The sequence below is a fragment of the Ascaphus truei genome, chromosome 21 (assembly GCF_040206685.1).
Source record: "Ascaphus truei isolate aAscTru1 chromosome 21, aAscTru1.hap1, whole genome shotgun sequence".
In the NCBI taxonomy this organism is placed as follows: Eukaryota; Metazoa; Chordata; class Amphibia; order Anura; family Ascaphidae; genus Ascaphus; species Ascaphus truei.
Window position 1 is genome coordinate 21034016 of NC_134503.1, and position 23057 is coordinate 21057072.

Genomic DNA, 23057 nt, shown 5'->3' on the forward strand with positions numbered 1-23057 from the left:
ACGCTCAATTACTCATTTAGACCTTGTCCTAACTTGTTTATTTATATATTTTTGAGCAACAATTGCCATTGTACCCCATTCTGCTGTAGCACTGTTTATAGGGAACCTTCCCTTACCTTCTAATGTTTTAAACACATTCATATATATTAACACGATTACCAACATTGTATATATAATCGTTACAATTTTCTGTCCCTCAGCCAATGGAACTATGTGTTTTTCTCTCTGCGAATATGATATGTCTCAGCCACACTTTCCTATGGTTTTAACATTTATTTTAGTGAACTACCGTAGTAAACGTTGTTTTAATAGCCTAGGTGTGCACTGTGACGATAGAGGGTAGCCGGCCTTTATAATACAGGTGAAGCCCGTCTGGCTGCCCCTAAAAACCATGTGTCAAGAGCTGAGAGAGTCAGCTCTTGGGTTCAGTATTGTACTACCATGTGTTTCCTTATATCCACATTCCCATTATACTGTCCCCCGCAGGGTTATAAGCTAGGGATGCCAGTTGTGGTTAGGGTCCCTGTTAGGAAATAACTACAGGACCGGGACTTTGAACACAGAAGGGTTAAGGGTCGATGTTGGGGGGGGGGGGGCAAATAGGTTTAAAAACTGTGTAAAGTGTTGCTGACCGGAGATACCGATATTACTGTTATGTTACCTGCAAATAGTGTATAATTTGCGGGTACGCGTCTGTAGATAAATACATGGTGGGTTATGGAAGTACAATGTAATGTATAGCAAAAACGTGATCTGTTTGGGACTTTACATGTTCCCTTTCCCCAATAAACATGAAACTTCAGGAGTGTAAGTTTTAGGTAGGATATTTGGGTCGACATTTATTAATCTTGTTTGCAGGAGTTCGGGGGACAACGTTACCGGTAATCCTGTAATTCTCCCTGACATGCAGGCATGATTTGCGGCTACACAGTGTCCCCCAGAATCCTGGTTATCCCAGACCCATTTCCCGCACAGCTTTAAGGTTCCCCAAGGGATATAAGTTTATTAAACAATGTTTTAATGTTTTATACTGTAGGTATTAGTGTTTGATACAGTATGTATGGATGTCTATACAGTCAGCCCGGGCATCTACATAGGTGCCAGGATGTCTGCATAGACATCGGAGTTCAAAGGAGAAAGGATGTCCAGAGGTGAGAAAACTGTTTGGTGAGCAGGGAAGGGCTAAGTGCTACGTCCAGGGAACAGGGGGCACCCCATTGGGGCCTCTTTGTGACTGCCAGACCTTGTGGAGCCTGCCCAGCGGGTGGTAATGGGTTAGCTGGGGGAAGATGCTGCTCGTAGGCGTGTTTCCCATTAGCCAATTAATATTTATTGCCAAGCTGTTTCTTCAAGCCGGATTTGCATGCCCCCTCCCCTGGTATCAGCAGCCAGACGATCCCCCATTCTGATTGGCTGGTGGGAAAAATTCCCACGCTCTGATTGGTCGCTAGTCTCTCTTCCATGTTAGACATAGGACACTGAGGTCTATGTAAGAGGCTGCCCAATCAGAGAGCTCTCTCAGTCTCTCAGACTTACAGGCAATCTTGGGACTTGGTCCAGTGAAACACTGGCAGGCTTTTCCTAGGTGCTTGGCTCGCAATAACAAAGCCCTAGGCCTTGAGGTGCTGGAGAAGCCTAGCCTAGCTGAGGACCAGTTCTGAGGAACAATGTTACTTGCTCCAGGCTTAGTCCAGTGACGCGACCGGCGGGTGCTCAGTGTAGAGGTGCCGGGGTGGCCTGGCCAAGCGGAGGATAAGCGCTGGGAGCAAGTTCTCGCGTCCAAGTTCTGAGATTTGGACGGAGCTGAGACCAGCGGGGAGAGCGCGGTGGCTCTTCCGAAAAGAGTATCGTGTGTTCCTGGACGTGGAGCTGACAGTGTAAGCCTTCCTGAAGCAGCCGCCCTGCATTTATTTGAGGCTAGTTTTCACCCCCAGACCCCAAGTAAGTGTGTATTTCAACTGTATTTTCTATTTAATTTGTGTGTACGCGGGTTTTCCTGAATAAACCTAATTTTATTCCACTACCTTTTTTTGCCTAGTGAGTCGATCCCAGAAGGTATAAAGGTGTTAAAAGGACTGGTCTCCCGTGACATACACCACAAATTTACTTCTTTTGAAGATCCTCTGACCTCCTGCCATTACCCTCAGTACATAGGTAGCATCTCATTGCCATTAACGAGGCAATTAGGCACAATCACATTACCCATCTCTTATTACTACATATTCTCATCTTGTTCCTTGTGTGATTTCTCTGGGTTGCGCAGGAGTAAAGAGAAGCAGCAGCTATTCCAAAAGTTGCACTGATCTGGGTTGAGTTCTAAAGGTGCTTTTAGAAAACTAGCGTCCATCTTTAAATAACCACACAAAAAAAAGTGAATGGCAATATTTTTCAAAATAGAAAATGTTTGGAGCATTTCACAGAGAAGTGTGTGAGCAGGATGAGAAAGGAAAAGTAAAGGTAGTTTGTGTATATTGATGTGAAAAAGCTAAGTGGAACTGCACCTTTAAATCGGGAGAAGAGACATGAGAGTTTAGCAAGGATGTAATAAGATTTAGCAGTTTATATACTGGCTCATCGTTCCTCCCAGTTTCACTGTGTTGTGCAAAGCTCTAAATATTCAACTAAACGGACTGATCTTTTATCAACAGCAGCTATTTTGTACAGAGGTCAATGGCAGCAACATTTTTAAAAGGTATAATCTTGCGGATTGAAGACTTAAAAAAGTATAACTATTTTAAAATATATATAGTTCAATGTATAACAAATGTCATTTATAGAAAACAAACAAGCACTTTAAAAAATAGACAGTAAAATATAGGAAATTATAATACTTTAAGTGCTGCAAATCAAAAAGTACATTATAGGAAAAGGAATCTTTACAGGTATTACAGTCAATGTGTTGGGAGACATATAGAGACAGCTGAAGAAGGTGCACATGCACTGGATGGCAGTGCCTGTCTTTGATGGTTGGTAAGTGATTCTGTGGGTATAGGGAGATGTAGTCATGAGTCCAAGCTAATGAAATGCTTCATTCAGAAGGTGAGTTTCTTTTCATGTCATCTTAGAAATGTTTCCAATGTCAATTGATACTTGGAAGTTGGTGTATTTCCCTTATCTCCTAAAATACAAAAAAACTGAACTGGCTCTAACCCTGTGTTAACCTTTATTATGAAGCCTGGTTACCCTTACCCATCCCATACATTCATTTACAGAATTAGAGAAGGATCCAAGTTGGAAGTCACGGTGCACAGCCAGGTACTGGTGAAAAAGGGTGTCTCTAACCTGCTTCTCTTTTACCCATGTGTTAACCACTCAATAAATACTTTTTAATTCAATTTTTGGTCTTGGCTCCCACTGCAATTTTTCACCAGTACCTGGCTGTGCACCGTGACTTCCAACTTGGATCCTTCTCTACACATCAGTCTCAACGCGTGATGCACGCATCAGTAAGAGGACATTTCAGCAGCTACCAGTATGTGAGTAATTTATTTTGATTGTACCCTGACTGGGTCTCATGCTCTAGGGAAGACTCCTGGTGTTATGTTTTAGATGGGGCCATTCAATCTGTGACCCATTTCTTTTCACATATTACAGGTCAATATTGTCCACCCTTTAATGAGCTTTCTTATCTCATCTTACTCACCGCCTACTGCTGTTTCATTAGCCCTCTTCTCAGTAATTGGGGTTATTATCTATTGTCTATTATTAACCCTTTCATACCAATTTTTTGGATGCACTGTTTTATATGGGAACTCATCTAACTCTCATTATGCCCATTTACAGAATTAACCTGAAGAGCTGACACTTCAGCCCTTAACATACGCTTGCAGATGCAGCCAGCCGGATCTTGCCTTTATTAATGGAGACTGGCTACATCACACCGTCACAATATGTAACCCCCATTTGGGATTAGTAGGGCATAAAGGAGTTAACCGTGTGGACTCACACAGAGTGACGCCCCTTCTCTGTCCCATGGTGCTGGGGTATGACATCATGCTAGGCTTTAAATAGAGGGGGAAGCTTCTAGAAGATCAGATCCCAGGAGGAGCGAAAGAAGTGGGATCTCATTGTGTATAGTTATGTAAGCCCTTATGTATAGGATAGGTCCCCATCCCTTTTATCATTTTGGTTAAGAAAAGTTTATCTAAATGTCCCACCAAGATGGTCTGGCATTCCTCCCAATATATAAAGGGAGTTAGACTATGCCTAGAGGAAGCTTCTCAAGCAGCATCCCCTAAGTATAGTTGTACCTACCCCACCAGCTGACTGGCTCTCGCCCAGAAGGCCATGCAGTGGAAAGCAGCCCTGAAATGAGGGGAGTGATTACAGATGTAGTATGAGGCCCTCCAGGCCATGGAGCACTATCCGGACCGTAGAGCAGAGGGATTCTATTGGCAAATCAAGCTATATAAAGCCTCTGCACCTTCCTATTGGCCGAGATGGGGGCAGATGGGTACACCATGCATATAGCATAGGCCACTTTGCTGGAAATACAAGAGGGCCTCTGTATATTAACTGTGGGACTGTTCTTACCACATAATTAACTGCTGTTTGAATGAATAAAGATCCTGGCGACCATCATTGTGTACCGACGCCAAGCCCGCAAGAGGCACGCACCCTGAACAAGGTAATGCATCCCGAGCAGCCATAAAACCGACACTGATGTAAACTCCTTAGGTGCCGGGCAGGGCTGTTTACATATAAAGAAAATAAAAACTAGAAAATAATAAAATATTCTCACTATGTACCACTTTCAGTAAAAAAAAAGGGGGGGGGGCATTGGATCCAATTAATAGCAAATCAATATAAAATGTGCTTCTGAGAAGGAGATCGGACGGCGATTTTATCTGATTCTTTTGTCTTTAATCAAGTAATTATTCTGGGAGAGAGTTGAGACCCCTTTTCTGGGGTTGTGAGGCTTGGCCATTTGTAAAAATTGAGCTTTCATTTCTACTGTTTTTCAAATCATTATAGAAGTGAAAAGAGTACAGTGTAACTTGTGTTTTTTGTTTCCCTGGTAATATAAATTGGCAAAATGTTTCAAACAACACAAATGCTAACAAAAGGATTAATGTGCATGTATTTGTGGCATTATCATTTATTTTTTAAGAAAATACAGCCTCCACTTAAGGGGGCATCGCCACACTTTAATACAATTATTTTATTACACATGAGACAGACAGAAAAGCAAAGTGAAGTGACAAATACATCATTCATTTAAAAAAGATGATGAAAATGCCTAGCAACTTTATGGTACAGATGGTAACATGTGCTTACTGTAGTCACTACTACACTTCTTGATGTGGTAATAAATCATGTATTCATACAGCAAATAATAATTTGGAGTCCACGGCAGCTTTTGTGGAAGGATATGTTATTGCTATTTTGATCATACTGTAAATAAGTATTACATATTTACCTTGGCCTAAAAAAAATAATTCAGTGAATAAAAGATGATAAAAACTCCTCGTGTGCACATTCACATCTCAGACAGGTCTGCAACCCTGCCTTTCCCCATTAACTCTTAGCATACCATGCTTCTGCTGCCGCCAGGGATTCTGGGAAATGACATGCAAATGAGCACTGACAGTATGTCACTTTTTGAATTAAGTAAAGACAAATGTACATAAAGTAGTCCCCCTATACGCTGTACAACTGACAGGATTACAATGTACATGAAACGCTCAAAGAGAGCCAAGTATTAAGGCAGTTTTGGGGCGGAGAAAGTGGGGGCTCTCAGTTTTTATTTATCATAGTATCTCAGCTGTAAACCAGGGGGGAAAAAATCACATTAGTTTCAACCGAAAAAAACTTTCTTGATACTGTACATCTAGCTCAATTTGAATTTGTTGTTTCATACAGACTTTTTACCCCAGACTTTTACACTGATACACAGCACCACCTATCAGAGAACAATCTGCACATCATCTAACTCCTCCTGCTGACAACCCCAAAAGCCCAAGCTGAGGCATACAGTATAGGGAAAAACTGGAGCCAAAAAGGATACACAATGCAAGATAAAAATGACACACTTTAAATTTTGTTCCAAAATTGCCCTAGTATATGCCTAAACTTGAGCAAAATGTAAGCATTTTTATTTCAATTCTTTACTTCATCGTTTTCTTCATGTACACCAGCGTGCGCCAAAAAGAAGGAATTTGGAAGAAGTTACATGACACACAAATCATCTATGAGATGCATCAAACTGTGTGTCTTCTTTCTGCATCAAAACATCTTCGAGATCTGATGTGGCATAAACCTTTTTATTTAGAATTGTTCCTATAGATTTTGTTAGCTTACTGTAATATATATTTTTAATTATAACGATTACTATATTATTACAGTATTTATTATCTACAGTAATTACTTCCAAATGTGTTACAAACACAGCTACATTTATTACCTGGAAAGATTTACAAGATTATCACTTTATACCTCAGTACAACATTTAATTTTGCCTTCTTTGTCCAATGATTGGCTTGAATAGATTATTCATGAGACAATTTGGAGATTCTTCACAAGGCACTGTGGGATTTTGGCTACTACCAGACAAAAGATCGCACAATATTCGTGACAATAACAAGAAACATGGGATTATGTGGTCATGGACTACAAAGATTTAGTCAAAGCTGAAGAACTCAATAATTTAGAGTTCATTTAATGTGTGTATACAGAACTACTGTAATTCTTTTTTTAATGGAAAATAGTGCAACACTAGCAATATTTATTAATTGCATGAATTATAGAGTAGGTCTAAAAACAGAGTAACTGGCGCTTAATTCACGTTAAAGTGGATTATACAAAAATGGTTTTACAACTGATTTGTATATTTCATATTATGATCGGAATCATGTGTTTCCTTGTGAAGCGATTGCATATTTATGAATATTAGAGACAAATGAAGTTAAAATAACTGTGTTGAGGATGTATTGGATGAATACCAAGCAGTAAGTGCAACGGCTGCTGCTCCATATTGCAGCTATATATTGCACACGGGTATATGGTTACCATTTACCACTTTCTCTCTCTTTTTACCCGTTTTCTTTTTGTAAACTCGTGGCCTCTTGTTGATCTTTAGTAAAACACGATCATAACACACGATCAAGGAACCTGTTACTAGGCAGAGGAAAATGCTAACGACGAATAAGGAAATTCCAATCAGCAGAAAATACAAATATTCAAACAGTGTAAAAAGATCCTGACAGTTGTTGAAGGAATTCTGCTGAATCTCCATAACGGGAAACTGTTCAAGATATTTCGGGACGTCACACAGTGTCCTTTCCTTTTCTGTAAAACACATTTTGGATAAAATGTCAATGTCCAAAAACACATCCAAGCATTCAGCTTTCATCCTCATCTACCATGTATCTATACAACTGTGAGAGAATAGACATTTGGAGAATCTAGTGCCCTCTCTTTAGGGGGTGGAACCCCCCTAAATAAAAATGTAATTTGATATATCCACAAGCTTCATAGAAAACAATAATGATGGTAATATATCTTGTGTCAATTGTTTCATAATTTTGCTACCATTGTAAATTTTCAAGGGGGCTCTTCATCCAAGGGACAGAATAAATGTCATGAGGTCATCCCGTGAGATTAAAGCAGGGGTGGCCAACTCCAGTTCTCAAGGGTCATCAACAGGTCAGGTTGTAAGGATATCCTTGCTTTAGCAAAGGTGGCACAATCTGTGGCACAGTTATTCTGACGGAGTCACTGATTGAGCCACCTGTTCTGAAGTCAGGATATCTTTACAATCTGACCTGTTGGTGGCCCTTGAGGACTAGAGTTGGCTTCCCCTGGATTAGAGAAAAATAATTTTCACCAGCAAACAAGGAAAAGGTTCCTTACAGTAAGGGCACTCAAATGTGCAATTTACTACCCACCCCAGACTGTGACAGTTACATTTACAAATAAATTAGATATCCTAGAAAGGGAATACAACGATATGCTGAGCATGTTAAAACACAGGTAAGCTTTGATGGCAATATTTTGGCATTAGGAAATATGGTTTTCCTTTATTTATGAGACATACAGTAATTGATTAATGTTTATCTGTAGCTCACCAAGTTTGAATTTAACAAACGCTGCGCTCGGAGGACAAGTCTTTTTTCTTAAACCTAATCTACTGAGCCATGTTACTATGTTGCAACGAATACATGTCGAATATATTGTATACTGGTCTAGATATTTAGAGACTGGTGGATTCATTTGGCAGAAAAAATGTAATTATTTTGTGTAAAATATTTGACTCTTGCCTTTTTGGTCAATCCACTTATTACAAGAGACTCAGCCCAGGGTCTTCCGATTTGTTCAATTTAAGAAACTTGTCAATCAATTTCTAAATAAACTTATTAACTTTTCAATGAAAAACACTGTTACTCTGAGTACTTTATATCAGCTCAAACCATAAATTCTTTGCACTATTTTAATATCTATCTTTATGACTAAATATCTATCTTTATGTGCTACAAATAATATTATATTATGATCTTGGTGTTATCAATTTCCTGGATACTTGGTATAATATACCTACAGTATAACTATTATAAGCAATTAGTATTGTTTACAATTTAGAGTTTACAAGCGCAGTGATATTGTGTTTATATGTTGACTTTGAGTCTTATAAATACTTTCTACTGCTTTACTGTATGTGGAAACTAATAATAGAATAATGCTATGGGATCGAAGCTATTGGTATCTTATTTATCATACTGGAGTTCTCATCATCACCATATGTAACACACAGTGTAAATATGTCTTTATGATACTACATGTGCATGACTAATTAATTATTCAACTCTCCCTATATATATCGGGAGGGTACACCCAAATAACAACCCCTGATGAAGTCATCTGTATGACAAAACGCGGGGCGTGGTTTCATTGTGTAACTTTCACTCACATGAGCAGAGACTTTGAGAAGTGTATGAGCCGATTTACCTACTTCCGAGGCTCCCAGAGACTAAGTTCTGAAGTCTGGTGGCACAAGCCTTGGATGGTGCCGTTTCCGGAGGGACTGTTTTACCCGAGCACTGAGAGGGACAAGTTCACGTGGAGGAGCAGCGCCGGAGTATGCCGAAATCACGAGGTGTATCAAGTGCATCGTGAGGCTGGCAATTGAGTTTTTTCTAATACGTGCACTTATGTGAGTGGGCATTTGTCTATGTTTATGTCCCTTAAATTATATTTTTTACAGTACTTCACTAGACGTCATCAGGAGGATTATTATTATTCCACTCACTGGCTTGCTACAGCAATTTATTGCGTTTTTGGAAGTATTACTCTCAGCTGTCCACTTGTTGCATACATGGGAACTTTTTCCGGTCGAATCCACTGACGTCACTGAGTTCTCGCGGTATCTGGAGCTGAGTACTCACTGTGTGACGCAGGATTGAGAGGAAGGCGGCGTCCCTCGTGTTCTCTGGGCTCCGGAGGTGTCCATAGAGGCTGCTGCAGTGTACCTACACTGGACACCATACCAAAGTCATCTGCTACCGGGTTCCTGTGTCTGGCTGGCTGAGTTTTACTCAAAAATGCTTTTTATTAAGCTATGTTTGTGAGTGTGCATTTTTAAATCCTTGACTCCATAAATATATTGTTATACCTTTTACTCTATGAGTGCGCCTGTTTTATCTGTGTTTTTATATATATATATATATATATATATATATATGTATATATATATATATATATATATATATATATACTGTATATATATATATATCCTGTTGCCCAATACTACAGTATTTGGTTATTGATTTGTAGAAGTATTTTTTCAATTAGTATTTAAAATTGGACAATATTCTTTGCACTTATGCTATATGTATTTCAATAATCATGTTTTGTCATCTATTTATAGCCATGACTATTCATGATTGATTGGAGCTATGCATCTATATGCTGGGTTTAGTTTAGTTTATCTCAAACATTTTAAGATACTTTCTATGTGTTATACCCTTGCCATATTATGATCATTTTTTAGTCACTTTGAATTAATGTGTCATAATTTGAGACATTAGTGGCTAACGTTTAATACTGCAAAGGTTATTTAAAAGTAGAAGATCCGAAGCACAGCTAGAACAAAGGCCAGAGGGCCAGTATCAAAAATGTATTGAATTAAAAACATATAGATAAAAATCCTCACAGATCCTCAAACATGTTTCACGCACAGTAATGTTAATACTGGAAATTAATATGTTCTATATTACATTGAATATACATATTTAATGGTTATTGTCATATTATGATGTTTGATTGTATGACAAACCCAGCTGTTTAATTTAGCTTTATTAGTCTCTTTAATTGTCCTTTTTTTCTTGTTGCTTATTGTTTTCTAATTGTGTATCTTTTGTGTTGTTTATTATTCATGTTTTTTGATACATTGTATATTTCTTTATTGCTTTTTGGCTTTTGTTTTTTGACTTCTTTTATGTATTATGATTTTTTTGCACCAATTACAAATTGCTATCAGTTGTCTTTTAGTATATTACTGGGGGAGGTATAAATATGTTCCTCCTCCCGAGCTGTATACTCCTTGAAAAAGCCACATAGGGTGCATGAAACGCGTCTTCTGTTTTTTGTTCATGTTTTTTATGTAGTCTCATAAAATTGATTTTAGTTTATTTTTGCTGGTGAGTTTCCTGATTTTTTCTTCGGAACGGCAATACCTTTGATCCCACTTCCCTTCATGTGTTTGGATCGAACGGATGCCATTGGGGATCACAGAGGCTTTTCTGGAGCAGCCAATTCGGACACAGCATACCAGCTGTAGGAGCAGGAAGGTGTGTTATTATAAGTTGTGCTACTCCACACCAATTGCATTTTGACGCAGAGCTATCAACTAAGGCTGTTAAAATCCTGAGATGCTTATCTCAGCCTGTCCTGGAAAAGGATTGTCTATTTCTGTTTCCCCCTTTGCAGCTCTGCCTGCTAGCCCTTTATTTGGATGTAAGCTTTCCCTGCAGCTACTGCTGTGGCCCCTCCTATCCTCCGACTTACCCGGAAAAATGCGGGGATGTTTTCTGACTCTCACGGGCCTTCTCCGCGCGGCCCGAAATCAGCTGATAGCGCTAATAGCGCTAGACAATGAAAGCGCTTAGCGCTAAACAATAGAAATGCCCGCAGGCGCCCAAAACGGCCGAAAACAGCCCCCATCAGCCCGCGATTTGCCCGCGATTTTTAAAATCGCGGGGAAAAGGCCGCAGGAGAATAAAGGCGGCTGCCACAGTATCACTCCTAGTGCAGGTGGGAATGGATACTTCCCAATTCTCCAGCCTGCTAGAAGTTGGTTGCCGTGACAACCCCTTTAATCCCCCTAGCCAAATGGACTTTTCCATCCTCCCCTGTCTGTATTCAGAGGTAGCTTAGCCCTGTCCCTATTCCTGTGTGACAAACATGGCACACTTCCTCTTCCTATCCAGCTACTGAGTGAGTACGTTCATTCTTACCGACTCCCTTGCAAAGCAATGCGTGTGACCGTCCCTTGATACAGAAGCACTTCACATAGAGAAGCCCTCTCTACTACACATAGAGAAGCACTCTCTACTTCACATAGAGAAGCACTCTCTACTACACATAGAGAAGCACTCTCTACTACACATAGAGAAGCACTCTCTACTTCACAAAGAGAAGCACTCTCTACCTACACATAGAGAAGCCCTCTCTACTTCACATAGAGAAGCACTCTCTACTTCACATAGAGAAGCACTCTCTACCTACACAACAACACCCACAAGAACCTTTCATTTCTGTAACTCCCTCAATAAAGTTAAGAAAATACAAAAGGCCTTGTTGTGCTTTCAAAGGGGGATGAGTTCAGCTATCTGGCCATCCTTATATCTACAGTAGCATATAACCCGGTGACTACAGAATACAGCCCATACAGGTATTTCTCACAAATAAGCCTTAACTTGCCTATACCTGTGTCCTCTCCTACCCTCCACTATATTACAAACTTTTCATCACAGTTTTTTTTCTCCTTTAACCCCATATTCTAGGCTCCAGTATATTTGTTATAATATTTATACATTCTGCTGTTCTCCTGGAGCTCATAGATTCAGTTTCTTTTTGTGTTCACTTAAGGTAAAGAAGCTGCTACTGTATAATGTGAATTTTACTAGTAATGTACGGGAGCAGGGGGTCTCTTGAGCTGAATTGCTTTAATTTCAGCTGATACCAGGGCCTATAACTCGGGAAGCTGGAGGTCCTGAGGCTGAAATCAATGCGGTTCAGCTCAGGAGACCCCGTGCTCCAATACACTATTAGTAAAAATCACATTAATGCAGTTTCATTACATTAACGGCTACCCTATAAGGCAATGAAAAGGGTTAAGGCACAGTAGCTCATTTATTGGGGGCAGAGGGGGTGAGTTCAGAGGGTACTTGGCCCAGGGTGGGTGGTTAGGCCTACCGGGAAGGTTGCGATAGGAGTTAACCCCTTCATTACCATAACGGTAATAAACACAATGGTAAGGAAAGGGTTAACCACTTGCGCTACCCACCTGGTAGGCCTAACCACTCACCCTGGGCCAAGTACCCCCTTCACCCAATCCTTCAACCCCAATAAACATTAAAATACCTACTACCTTCAAAGTACAAAACCTACCCTCTGCATCCACAGCAACCCCCCCTCCCCCTCTAACACATACAGTACAGTAATGGGCAAAATTACTATTATCCAGATATGGATAATAGTACATTTGCCCATTAAAAATAAAACATTAACCCAGCCACCATAAAATAATTAAAAGTTGCACTTACCCCTACCAGGATGATGGCCGTCCTCGTTTTCTTCTCCATCCTGGTCCTCCATTGGCAGGAACATTACAATAAAAATTAAAAAACTAATGGCCACTAACCCCTTAATCGCCTTAGTGGTTAGTAACCGCTATAGTAATTAAGGGGTTAACTCCCCTACCCCGATACCCACCCAGGAGGCCTAACCATCATCTCCCAGGACAACTACCCCCATTGATTGGCAGGAAATGGTGACAGGGGAGTTTAAGAGGGGGGGGAGAGGGTGTGGGAATGTGAGAAGGGGGGCGTAAGAGAAAATGGGGTGAGGTTTGCAAGGTTGCCAACATGTGGGTGTGGGCTTTAGTCCGGGGCCCCGGGAAAGCTTTTTTCAGCCCTGAACACTAAATAGAACAATGAGCTCCCAATTTTTTGTTTTGTTTTCCACGGTCACATTTTACCAATCCTGTTCCTGGAATTTTTTGTCTGCCACTTGAGATATGACTTTGGATTTGCATCTGGGGATCATCTTTGATAACTTGCATTTTTTTAAGTCAAAGGGTGGAAAGAACTGCTCACCTATTTTACCAATAGTCCTTAAAAAGTAGGTGCATAGGGGTAGGGTACAATACAATAGGACACACGGACACACTCCTCCCCCTGATGAAGCGCGTCATACGCGCGAAACACGTGTCGGGTGTTTGCTGACGTCACGACGGCGACGTCACTGTAGGAGCGACTGCGAGAACTCTATCAGCCACCTGAACGGGTTGTATGCCTTCTATTCTCCTGGTGTATGCTTAGCGGTTTCAAGCTCTTTGTAGCCTTGCTTTGCATTCCCTCCCCTTCTTCCTTTGGAGTGTCACGGAATTTTGGCAATTCGCCAACCACGGACGCTTTTATGTCTGTAATAGCAGCCTTTTGTGTTTACTGAGCAGCATATCCGTGTGTCCTATTAGGCATAAGGGTGAGCCGCGAGCCTTAACTGTAACAATATATTAGGGATTTGCGATTATACTGTGGTATATATGGTTATGTTGTCTGCAGTACACGCATCTATGTTTTGCAATCTATATAGTACATAGTGCTGGTATCTTCCAACCAAGTACTACACTGTTACCTACCTACTCCCCGCCAATAGCACAGACTGCAGCACTCAAGTTACATATGTGGAAGGGCTAATGCCCACGTTACTGACACAGTCCCAGGAGCCTGAATATAGTTAAGAGAATTCACTCCTTTTACTTGGATACTATATAGAGAGTGTTTGTTAGAGCCTATACCTATAGTGCTTTGAATAACAAAGCCAAACTTTGACAAACACCTCTTCTGACAGGCTTTCCACACAAGTACCCAGATTCAGTGGCATTTAATGTTCTAATCAGCGCAGGAGCCTATGGGGTGCACTTTACAATAATAAGTGTACACTAGTACTTTAAGCACCTCCATAAGGACTCATATCGCTCCTCTTAGGGGTTCAGTTCATACCCTTTTTATCCATTTGAGTGTAAAATAGTTTAATTGCAACATGTATTAAAACTTTATTATTTTGCGCCGTTTTCGTTTTTAGTTTCTGGTATAGGGGATCTTTTACCTTATTACTCTAGAAACATATACATACAGTTTAGAGTGCAGCTATAGGGGTCCTTTTGAACTTCTCTGTTCACTCCTGCTTATTTTTTTAAGTCAGCTATTTTTCTTTAGGATCTGGCAAAGGAACTTTGAGTTTAAAAAAAACATGCACCCAAAATACAAAATTTCATCAAACCAAGAACCAAAACTACACAACAATTAAATAAACCAATCGCCAAAAGATACACAATAAATAAAACAAAACAAGCACCAAAAATACATTACAAATACATAAAAACAAGCATTTGACTAAAAATGTATTGCCTGTCACTGTATTTATCTATAGCCCGAAATGGGCATATATAAACACATTGGCAGTCAATAGGCAACAACATATTTTTTTAAATACATTAAAAATACCAAAAATACAAAAATAACATACTGTACAGCCAATGTTTTTCTTACCGTTGATGTCTTCCCGCTCTGATTCCAACTGCAGCAGGACCCTTTCGATCCTCGACGCAATGCTCCTCAACTTCAGGTAACTTTTTTTTTCTTGTCTTCTTTCTTCTCTTCTTTCTTTATAATCAAATCCATTGAGCGGATATTATCCCGTCATCTTCTTGGCTTCAGATGAGATGGTACAGCAAAATAATACCTGGGTGCTATCTCAATATGCAATGTGGAAGTGAATAAAATAAATCGAGAGTATAATACAACCTTTGTGGGGTGTACACTGCCGACACACTTAATTGCAGTGCGGCCAGATCCGCAAGCCGGGAGATTTCCCGGCTTGCTAGTGGCCGCCCCTCGGCGTGCCGCGCGTCATAGACGCGCGGTCACGCGTCTTCGGGAGCCTGCGCCCCCTGCACGCGCGTCCAGGGCTCCCCGAGGGAGCCCTGGTGTCCCGCGATGTGGGGGACGGCGGCAGGGGGTTCCGGGGGACCCGGCGGACCCGGCAGCGGTAGGGAGAGCTCCCCGATCGGAGGGCGCTCTTCCGCTGCTTCGGCGCGCGCCCGTCACCCTCGGGCGCGCGCCAGGCTACTGCTGCGGCCAAGAACGGGCAAATGCTCGAATAAACTTGGCCGCAGCAGTAATACCCCTAAATCTTATGGTGCCCTCCTGTGACTCTGACCACAACAGGATCTATCCAGGACCCTTGATGATAATGGAACACAGAGAAAAATGGGGGAGCACAGGGTGAGGGATATTGCAATGCAAAATGCGGAAGGTGATAACTCCTGACAGGGGCCGCAAGAGAAGCAGGAAGAATTCCACATCGTAATGAAGAAATAGAAGAAAAAGAAACCTTGTTGCACCAGCACTTGCTAAGTGATATTTTATTATTGACCCTGACACCAGTACAGTAGCTTATTATTATCCTCCAGACAGGAGATCCATTTGGGTGAATTATATCCCACCGGACCCCTGTCAGGAGTTATCACCATCCGCATTTTGCATTGCAATAACCCTTACCCTGTGCTCCCCCATTTTTTTCTGTGTTCAAATGAGATGGGTCAGGCCTTATATAAGGCCTGTGATATCACATTTGAGTGTCAAATTATACACCCCAATCCTATTGGATGGTGTACCATGTGACAGATTTTTTTTTGTAAAGGATATGGTGTCATCAAAAGGGAGGGAAGCCAGCCAATCAGGAAGGCTATGATTCCCTCCCTTTAAGATGACATCACCAAAAACAAAATGTCTGTCATCACATGTTACTTTAACTAATCGGATTGTAAGATATACCATGTGAGGCATCACATGGTACACCACAATCTGATTGGTTGTAGTAAACCATGTGACAGTTCTTTTTTTTTTTCAAAGGCTATGACATCATGGAAAGGGAGTGATTTCACATCATTTAAAGCAGAGCCTGGTTGGCTGGCTTCCCTCCCTTTTGATGATGTCACGTCCATTACAAAAAAAAATAATCCGTCACACATGGTACACCATCCAATGGTGCCTGTCCCATGTCGTTTGAAGCCAAGAAGATGACGGGACCACATCCGCCGAATGGATTGGATTACAAATAAAGAACAGAAGCCTGAAAAAAAGAAGAAAGAAGCCAAGAAGAAGTTACCTATAGGTAAGGAGAATTGCGCTGAGGATCGAGAGGTTCCTGCTGCAGTCGGAATCAGAAGGGGAAGACATCAACGGTAAGAAAAACATTGAATGTATGTTATTTTTGTATTTTTATTTTTTTTGCCCATTGATGGTCAGTGCGTTTATCTACAGTATGCCCATTTAGGGCTATAGATAAATACAGTGAAAGGCAATGCATTTTTAGGCAAATGCTTGTTTTGATTTAATTGGTTGGTGGGGATGCCGGGGACCCACGGGACCCCCAAATCTCCAGGGGTCACTGAGAGTCCCTGTTTGTCTCCGGGGGCTCACCGCAAGCCTCCGGTATCAATCCTGTGCAGTAAAAATAACATAAAATGCTTTTATGCATCTTGCAATATCTTTCGCACTCGCCTTTAGCTGGTGCCAAAATATTGCAAGATTTTAAAGTTCGATATGCTCATTACTGCTTAGTGAAGAGCAATTGCTGGCAAAAAAAAAGTAATTTTGTGCCTTTTTTTAGCTTCTCGTATGACTTTTTTTGGTCAGAGTGTTAAAGCTCATTAAAAAGCCCTTATAGCACAATACTGCACTATTATCACTGCTTAGTAAATAGCAAAGCAGGTAATATCGAGCTACACAGGAATTTAACGTGCATTAAGCCACTTGTCACTGTTTAGTGAATGAGCCCCCAAGTGTCCAGCTAGTCATGCTCAGCCTAGGACTAGCCACTTGGTCCACTAAAGGCTGCCCAATTATTTGCAGCCATTACAAGCCACCGTAGTGAGGACTTGGTGACGTTTTTTGGCCATTACAAGAAACCGTAGTGAGGACTTGATGACGTTTTTTGGCCATTACAAGCCACCGTAGTGAGGACTTGATTTCCCTGTACTATCTGGCTCGGCGATCCCGCCGTCTGCGCATGCGCACGCGCACCGGAGCAGGGAGCTGAAATCTGTATGCTGTGTATGCTGAGGGACAGGCCGTTTTTGAGGAGGACATAGCCTGTGCACGGGCTCTTGGAAACCTTCAATCCCAGCCACCCGAAGTGAAGATCAACGCAGCAATCATCTGCCAACAGGGAAACAGCCAGGACAAACCACTCCAACCCAGGAAGGGATTCGTTGTGGAGTCTGGCAGCATCTCCTCTCTATGCCTGAAATTATCGGCCGCTTGTAAGTGTTCAATCTCTTTTTTTCCATTGTTAATAAATTTTATTGCACTATTTTTTCCCTTTATATTTTTTTGCTAAGGAGGATACCAGGAGGCTTTTCCTCACCCTCAACCAAATACAGCTACATAAAGAAAAGAGTACAAGAATTCAAGATACTAGACACTCTGATGTAAGTGTGTCTCCTTTCATTCAGCAGTATTTTTCATCTCTCCATTGATCTCCTACCACCCCCAATCACCCCCCCCCCCTCACAAATCAAACGAAGAGTTGTGTATAATCACTGTGTTGGTCCCTTACTGTGGTCCCCTCTCTTCTCTCCTTTACCTATATATCCAAAACGCCGTGGAGCCACAAGCAGAACAACGCGCCGGAGGACCCCCCCTTTTTCTACCAGTATTCACACAGAGGTTGGTGAATCACCTCTGAGAGACTCAGGCTGCGGAACTGCATTGTGTCAAGGACAGGAGCCATATACTGAACAGTAGGATAACTCTCTTTTGGCGCAACTTTCCTCTTTTTTTATATTATTTGCATATATGGATGTTATTCTTCTTGTATTTAATTTGGAGGGTGTTAACTCCTTTGGTGCCTGCAGGAACTCCTTTGCAATGCAATGACAATCTTATTAACATAATGCAGTTCTATTCAGATGAATGGGATCAACGTCAAACATATGGAATAAGGGCCAGAGACTCTATGTTAAATCATGGTCAGTAAAGTTTTGTCTTAAAGCCCATAGCCATTATAATGATAGATTTTGTGAAGTTATGTTTTAAATAACAATGTTATGTTAATAATTTAATCTGAAGTTTGGGAACGTGTCACTGGATTTACCTAATCTTTAACATTCCCAAGCACTCAAACTTGTTCCATCTTCATATGTAAAATGTATGTGAAATGATTTACATAATATAAAGTTGTAACGTTAAGAAAATATATATCTATTGAGTATACACATGGCCATCTCAAATACAGATGTGTTGTGATTATATGTTCTACAAAAATACAATAGCAGAGCTCTCTCTCAACTGCAGCATTTCCCCCCCTAAAGAATAACAAGCATCTCACACTAATGTAACCTATGTATTTACTGTTATTAAATAGTTATGGTTTATTTTCCACAAGTATTGACTATTTTACAAATACATATTGGCCCATATCTACTAAGGGGTGTTGTGCCATAAAACACCTTTTATTGCTGCAAGACAACATACAGCATATAAACGGTAAGGTGTCGTATGGAATAGCACCCCTTAGTAAATATGGGCCATAGTGTTGAAACATAACTATTAATTGGGACTTCACATTTAAATGGTTTGTAGAAGTATACATTCCCTAGGCATGGGAAGAATTAAAACAAAGCCTTGCAATACAGTACAGTTATTTGACACCCCTGGCATGAACACAGAATCTAGTCCAATGAGGTTGGTATCATACAAACTGTCTAACTTAGCAGTCTGAAACAAACAGCTTCATTTGTAGCCAAATCAATTGACAAACTGCTTTATTTGTACGTTTAGTAAATCTAGTGGAAGACAAACTGCCTCATATACAGTACATGATAGTTATTAGTTACATAGTAGATGAGGTTGAAAAAAGAAGTATGTCCAACAAGTTCAACCTATGCTAAATTTAGACAACAGATAATTTATCCTATATCTATACTAACTTGTTGATCCAGAGGAAGGCAAACAAAAAACCCCGCGTCATATCAATGATACCTCATAAGGGGAAAAATAAATTCCTTCCTGAACGCAAGAACTGGCAATCGGATTAATCCCTGGATCAACATCCTTCCCATGTTTACTTATTTAGTATATCCCTGTATACCTTTCCTTTCTAAAAAGATGTCCAACCTTTTTTTGGAACAAGTCTATTGTATCTGCCATCACAGTCTCCATGGGTAATGAATCTCACATTGTAACTGCCCTTACTGTAAAGAACCCTTTCCTTTGTTGCTGGTGAAATCTCCTTTCCTCCAACCTTAAGGGATGCCCCCGAGTCCTTTGTACTGCGCTTGGGATGAATAGTTCTTTTGAAAGCTCCTTGTATTGTCCCCGAATATATTTTTATATAGTTATTATAAGGCGGTGTTACTTACTATTGTTTGGTAACGTCTCACTTAAATACAAAAAAGGTGTATTCTTCCATTTTTTTTTACAAAACCCAACTTCTCAATACTTTACCTTACCTTCTCATCTGAAATTAAAATATAAGTGAACCACTCTTTAAAATGTCTTACCTTTGATTTTCTGTGCATTGTCAATCATCCAAGAAAAAAGATATTGGATTTGGCAAGTGCAGACCCACGGATTGCCATCCAACCTCAAGTGTGTGAGAGATGGCAAATTATAAAGTAACTCAGTCCTTAGATTGGTTAAAGCGTTATTGTATAAGAAAAGCCTCTGCAATTTTGTTGAAGGCTCCAGTGCATTTCCGGACAGGCTGGCTATTCTGTTGTTTCCTAAATTTAATGTAATTAGGCTGGACAAAGGTTTAAAAACTCCTGGTTTTATGTGAATCAGCTGGTTATTGCTTAGATCCAAGTAGCTGAGGTTCTGTAGAGTTTGAAAGGCTTGGCTATGAATGTCCGATATGACATTGTTCTGCAATTCCAGATATTCCAGTTGTTGATACTTGAGAAAAGAAAGAATCTTCAAAACACAAATGTTGTTATAGGCCAAGAGAAGGGTGTGGGTGTCTTCAGTTATATCTTCAGGAATAAAGTAGAAGCCTTTACTATAACAATCTACCTTTCCACTTGAACAACTGCAGATGTCAGGGCAACACAATATTGGAAGACATCTTAAAGCCATAACTGCGAGGAATAAACAATGCTTTTCAAAATACGCCATCTGTTGAAGTTATCACGTACAAGTTTGAAATCAAAGTTGAACTGAAATATGCATTTTCAGAATTACCAAAGCCAAAAAGCAAAGACTAAAAGGTTTGATCTGGTGCAGTCCGATGGTTACATTCTGAGCAACTTAATTTTTCTTTAAATGTACTAAAAAACACCTCTAAACACCGAACACTGCCACCCATTCCTATGCTGTCTGATGCATGGAAGCATTGAAGCTTCTTATAACTTTCTTCTAATTTCTTAAGCAAACTACAGGTCACATGAGCTTCGCAAATACAGTATGAACACAGGTTAATCAAGGGTTATCCAGCTGGTGTATTTCTTCATTGTTCTCTTATTGACATAGAAAACCATAGCTCTACCGTGAAGAAATAGGAACAAGGCAAACTTTTCACATTAAGCACTGACATAATCAGGGAAAGGATACAGGTGATTAGCAAGGTGTACATAATATATCTATTGTTTGCATTAAGGGCTGCGACGTATAATTTTTTGGGAACAGATGTACTGTTTTTGTTTCTATTTCTTTTTTTTAACCGTAACTTCTCTTTGCACACAGATTAGAAGAAAACCTCCGGAGCTTTTATCATGTAGAGTGAAAGTTTGAAAACAGTTTTACTTTGCAGTTAAGCGTTTAGCGTGAAAAGATTCCCATGCCTACTTTAATCTAAGTCACATAACTGCTCATGTGGTCTATTTACTCAAGTCACCTGGCTGCAAAACTGAGCTGAAAAAAAACGCACCATATTTGCCAATGAAAAGACAATGAAAGTAATTGAGATTTTCCCTTAATAAATATGGTGCAATTATTTTGCATTAGTTTTGCCAAGTTTCGCAGGCAGAAGACTTTCGTAAATAAGCCCCACGATTAATAAAAGAAAGAATCACACTAGCCACACTGACCAACACTTGAAAATTAAGTGAAGATAGTTTTGGCATATTTCAATGGACCAGCATGTGACTTATAGAACAAATATTGGGGGGGTAACTGGGGATTATTTACTAAAGATTTCTGTCTGTACAACTGAGGCAAAGTCAGTGCAAAAGGATTACACCCGATGTACAGTATAAACAGAGAAACGTCAATTGCTTCCAATAGATAAAAATGATGCTATTTTTTACACTGGTTTTGCCCAGTTTTGAAGCTGGGCGAATTTAGCAAATACACCTCTTCTCACAAGATCTATCGAAGATAAACTAATCTTGTAATCTTGGGTGTTTCTTATTTACAAGGCTGTGGAGAGGTTGGCCGGGTCCCCCAATTCTGGCATGCCAATGCTTAAAGTTCAACTTGCCCCTATGTTGGACCTAACTCCTGCATCGGGACCTCAGAGTTCGAGCTCTCATCCATTGAGTATCCCTTCCTAATCAATGTCCCCCCAGTTGGGTCTTACCGACCGAAGCCAAAGTGCAGCCTCTGTGGAGGTCGGGTCCAACTTCCATATCCAGCCGTCAGGGGCCCAGGCATGGCACCACTTGTGTAGGCGGGTTCTCGATATTAGCTGCAACCATTCACATTTGTGCGAAATAGCTTTCTTGGCGGGAAAAAGAGTCCACTCACATCTGGAAAATATATGTCTCTTGGTGGCAAAATCTCGCTCAACAGTTCTCAATACATGAAAACTTGCAAAAGAGTCCTTAAGGTGGAAACTTGCTAAATTACTGTAGTTCCCAAGGCAGGCAATTTTCTAAATTAGTTCATAATGCAGGAAACATGCACTGGACTGGACAAAAAATCTCAAAATAACTTTCAATGCCTAGCCCCACATTGGGCTCAACATTTAACCGCCCTGCAGCAGAGACTTTTGGAAATAAACTGCCTCTAAACCCAGCAGTGTGCTAGTTAAATGCACCCAGGCAACCCATAGGGGATTTTAATATTTGTTCGTTGTGTAATTTTAAGTCGTCGCGGTTGTCATAATTAATAAATATTTTTTATTTTTTGAATTATTGGTTTTTGTGAGCTCTGACTCACTCTAGTGTGTCACTAGGTAGGGGTGATTATACCTCATATAGTGGGACAATTGGTATCCCAGGCTAATTTAGCTATTAATATTACTTTGAGTGCAGTTAACTGGGTTATTTTCATTAATCTTAGAGTTAACGTGTTGTGCTAGACTTTTAGAAAAAGCCTGGTCTGCGAAACAGGAAGGAGATTCCTTAGCTCAAAATGGAGCTTCCATAAGGAAAAGGAGGGCTGTGTTCCTAGAGCAAGACAAAAGGACTGGACCCTCAAGCAGACACCTACCCGGACACCAGTGACCTGAAGGGCCACCTGTGTTAAGGTACCGCTGAGACTTTGGGGTGATAAGTGGGTAAGAGGCTTTCCCCCCCCCCCCCCCAGCCGTTCAGAGAGGGACTTGTGCCCTTACACTGGGGTAGGTGTTTATTGTTTTATGTATATTTTTGTTTGAGCTATTGTTTAAAGGAACAGGAAATAAAGCCTTATATTAATTTCACCTTAAAAACGGTCTCCATTGCGTACCTTTGCACACGTCTCTTAGACCCCCTTTCCTGGCTGTAAAGATTTTCACATTTAGGAATCAGGAAAGGAGACATTGATAAAGCTCTGTTAAAGTCAGATGCTAAATGGATATATCTGCTGGGTACACTTACACCGCAAGGGTTAAATGAAGGCTTTGCCTAT

At 40.5% G+C, this 23057-nt stretch overlaps 1 protein-coding gene across 1 annotated transcript; it reads right to left on the reverse strand.

Moving 5' to 3' along the window:
* Positions 1-4876: 4876 nt before the first annotated feature.
* Positions 4877-20607, reverse strand: LRRC26 (leucine rich repeat containing 26). Its single transcript, XM_075579313.1, has 2 exons — positions 19790-20607; positions 4877-7287 (listed from the first exon to the last, which is right to left on the reverse strand). Exons 1-2 carry the CDS (start codon positions 20400-20402, stop codon positions 6980-6982), a joined length of 921 nt encoding a protein of 306 aa, XP_075435428.1. The 5' UTR covers positions 20403-20607; the 3' UTR covers positions 4877-6979.
* Between the last annotated feature and the right edge of the window lie 2450 nt (positions 20608-23057).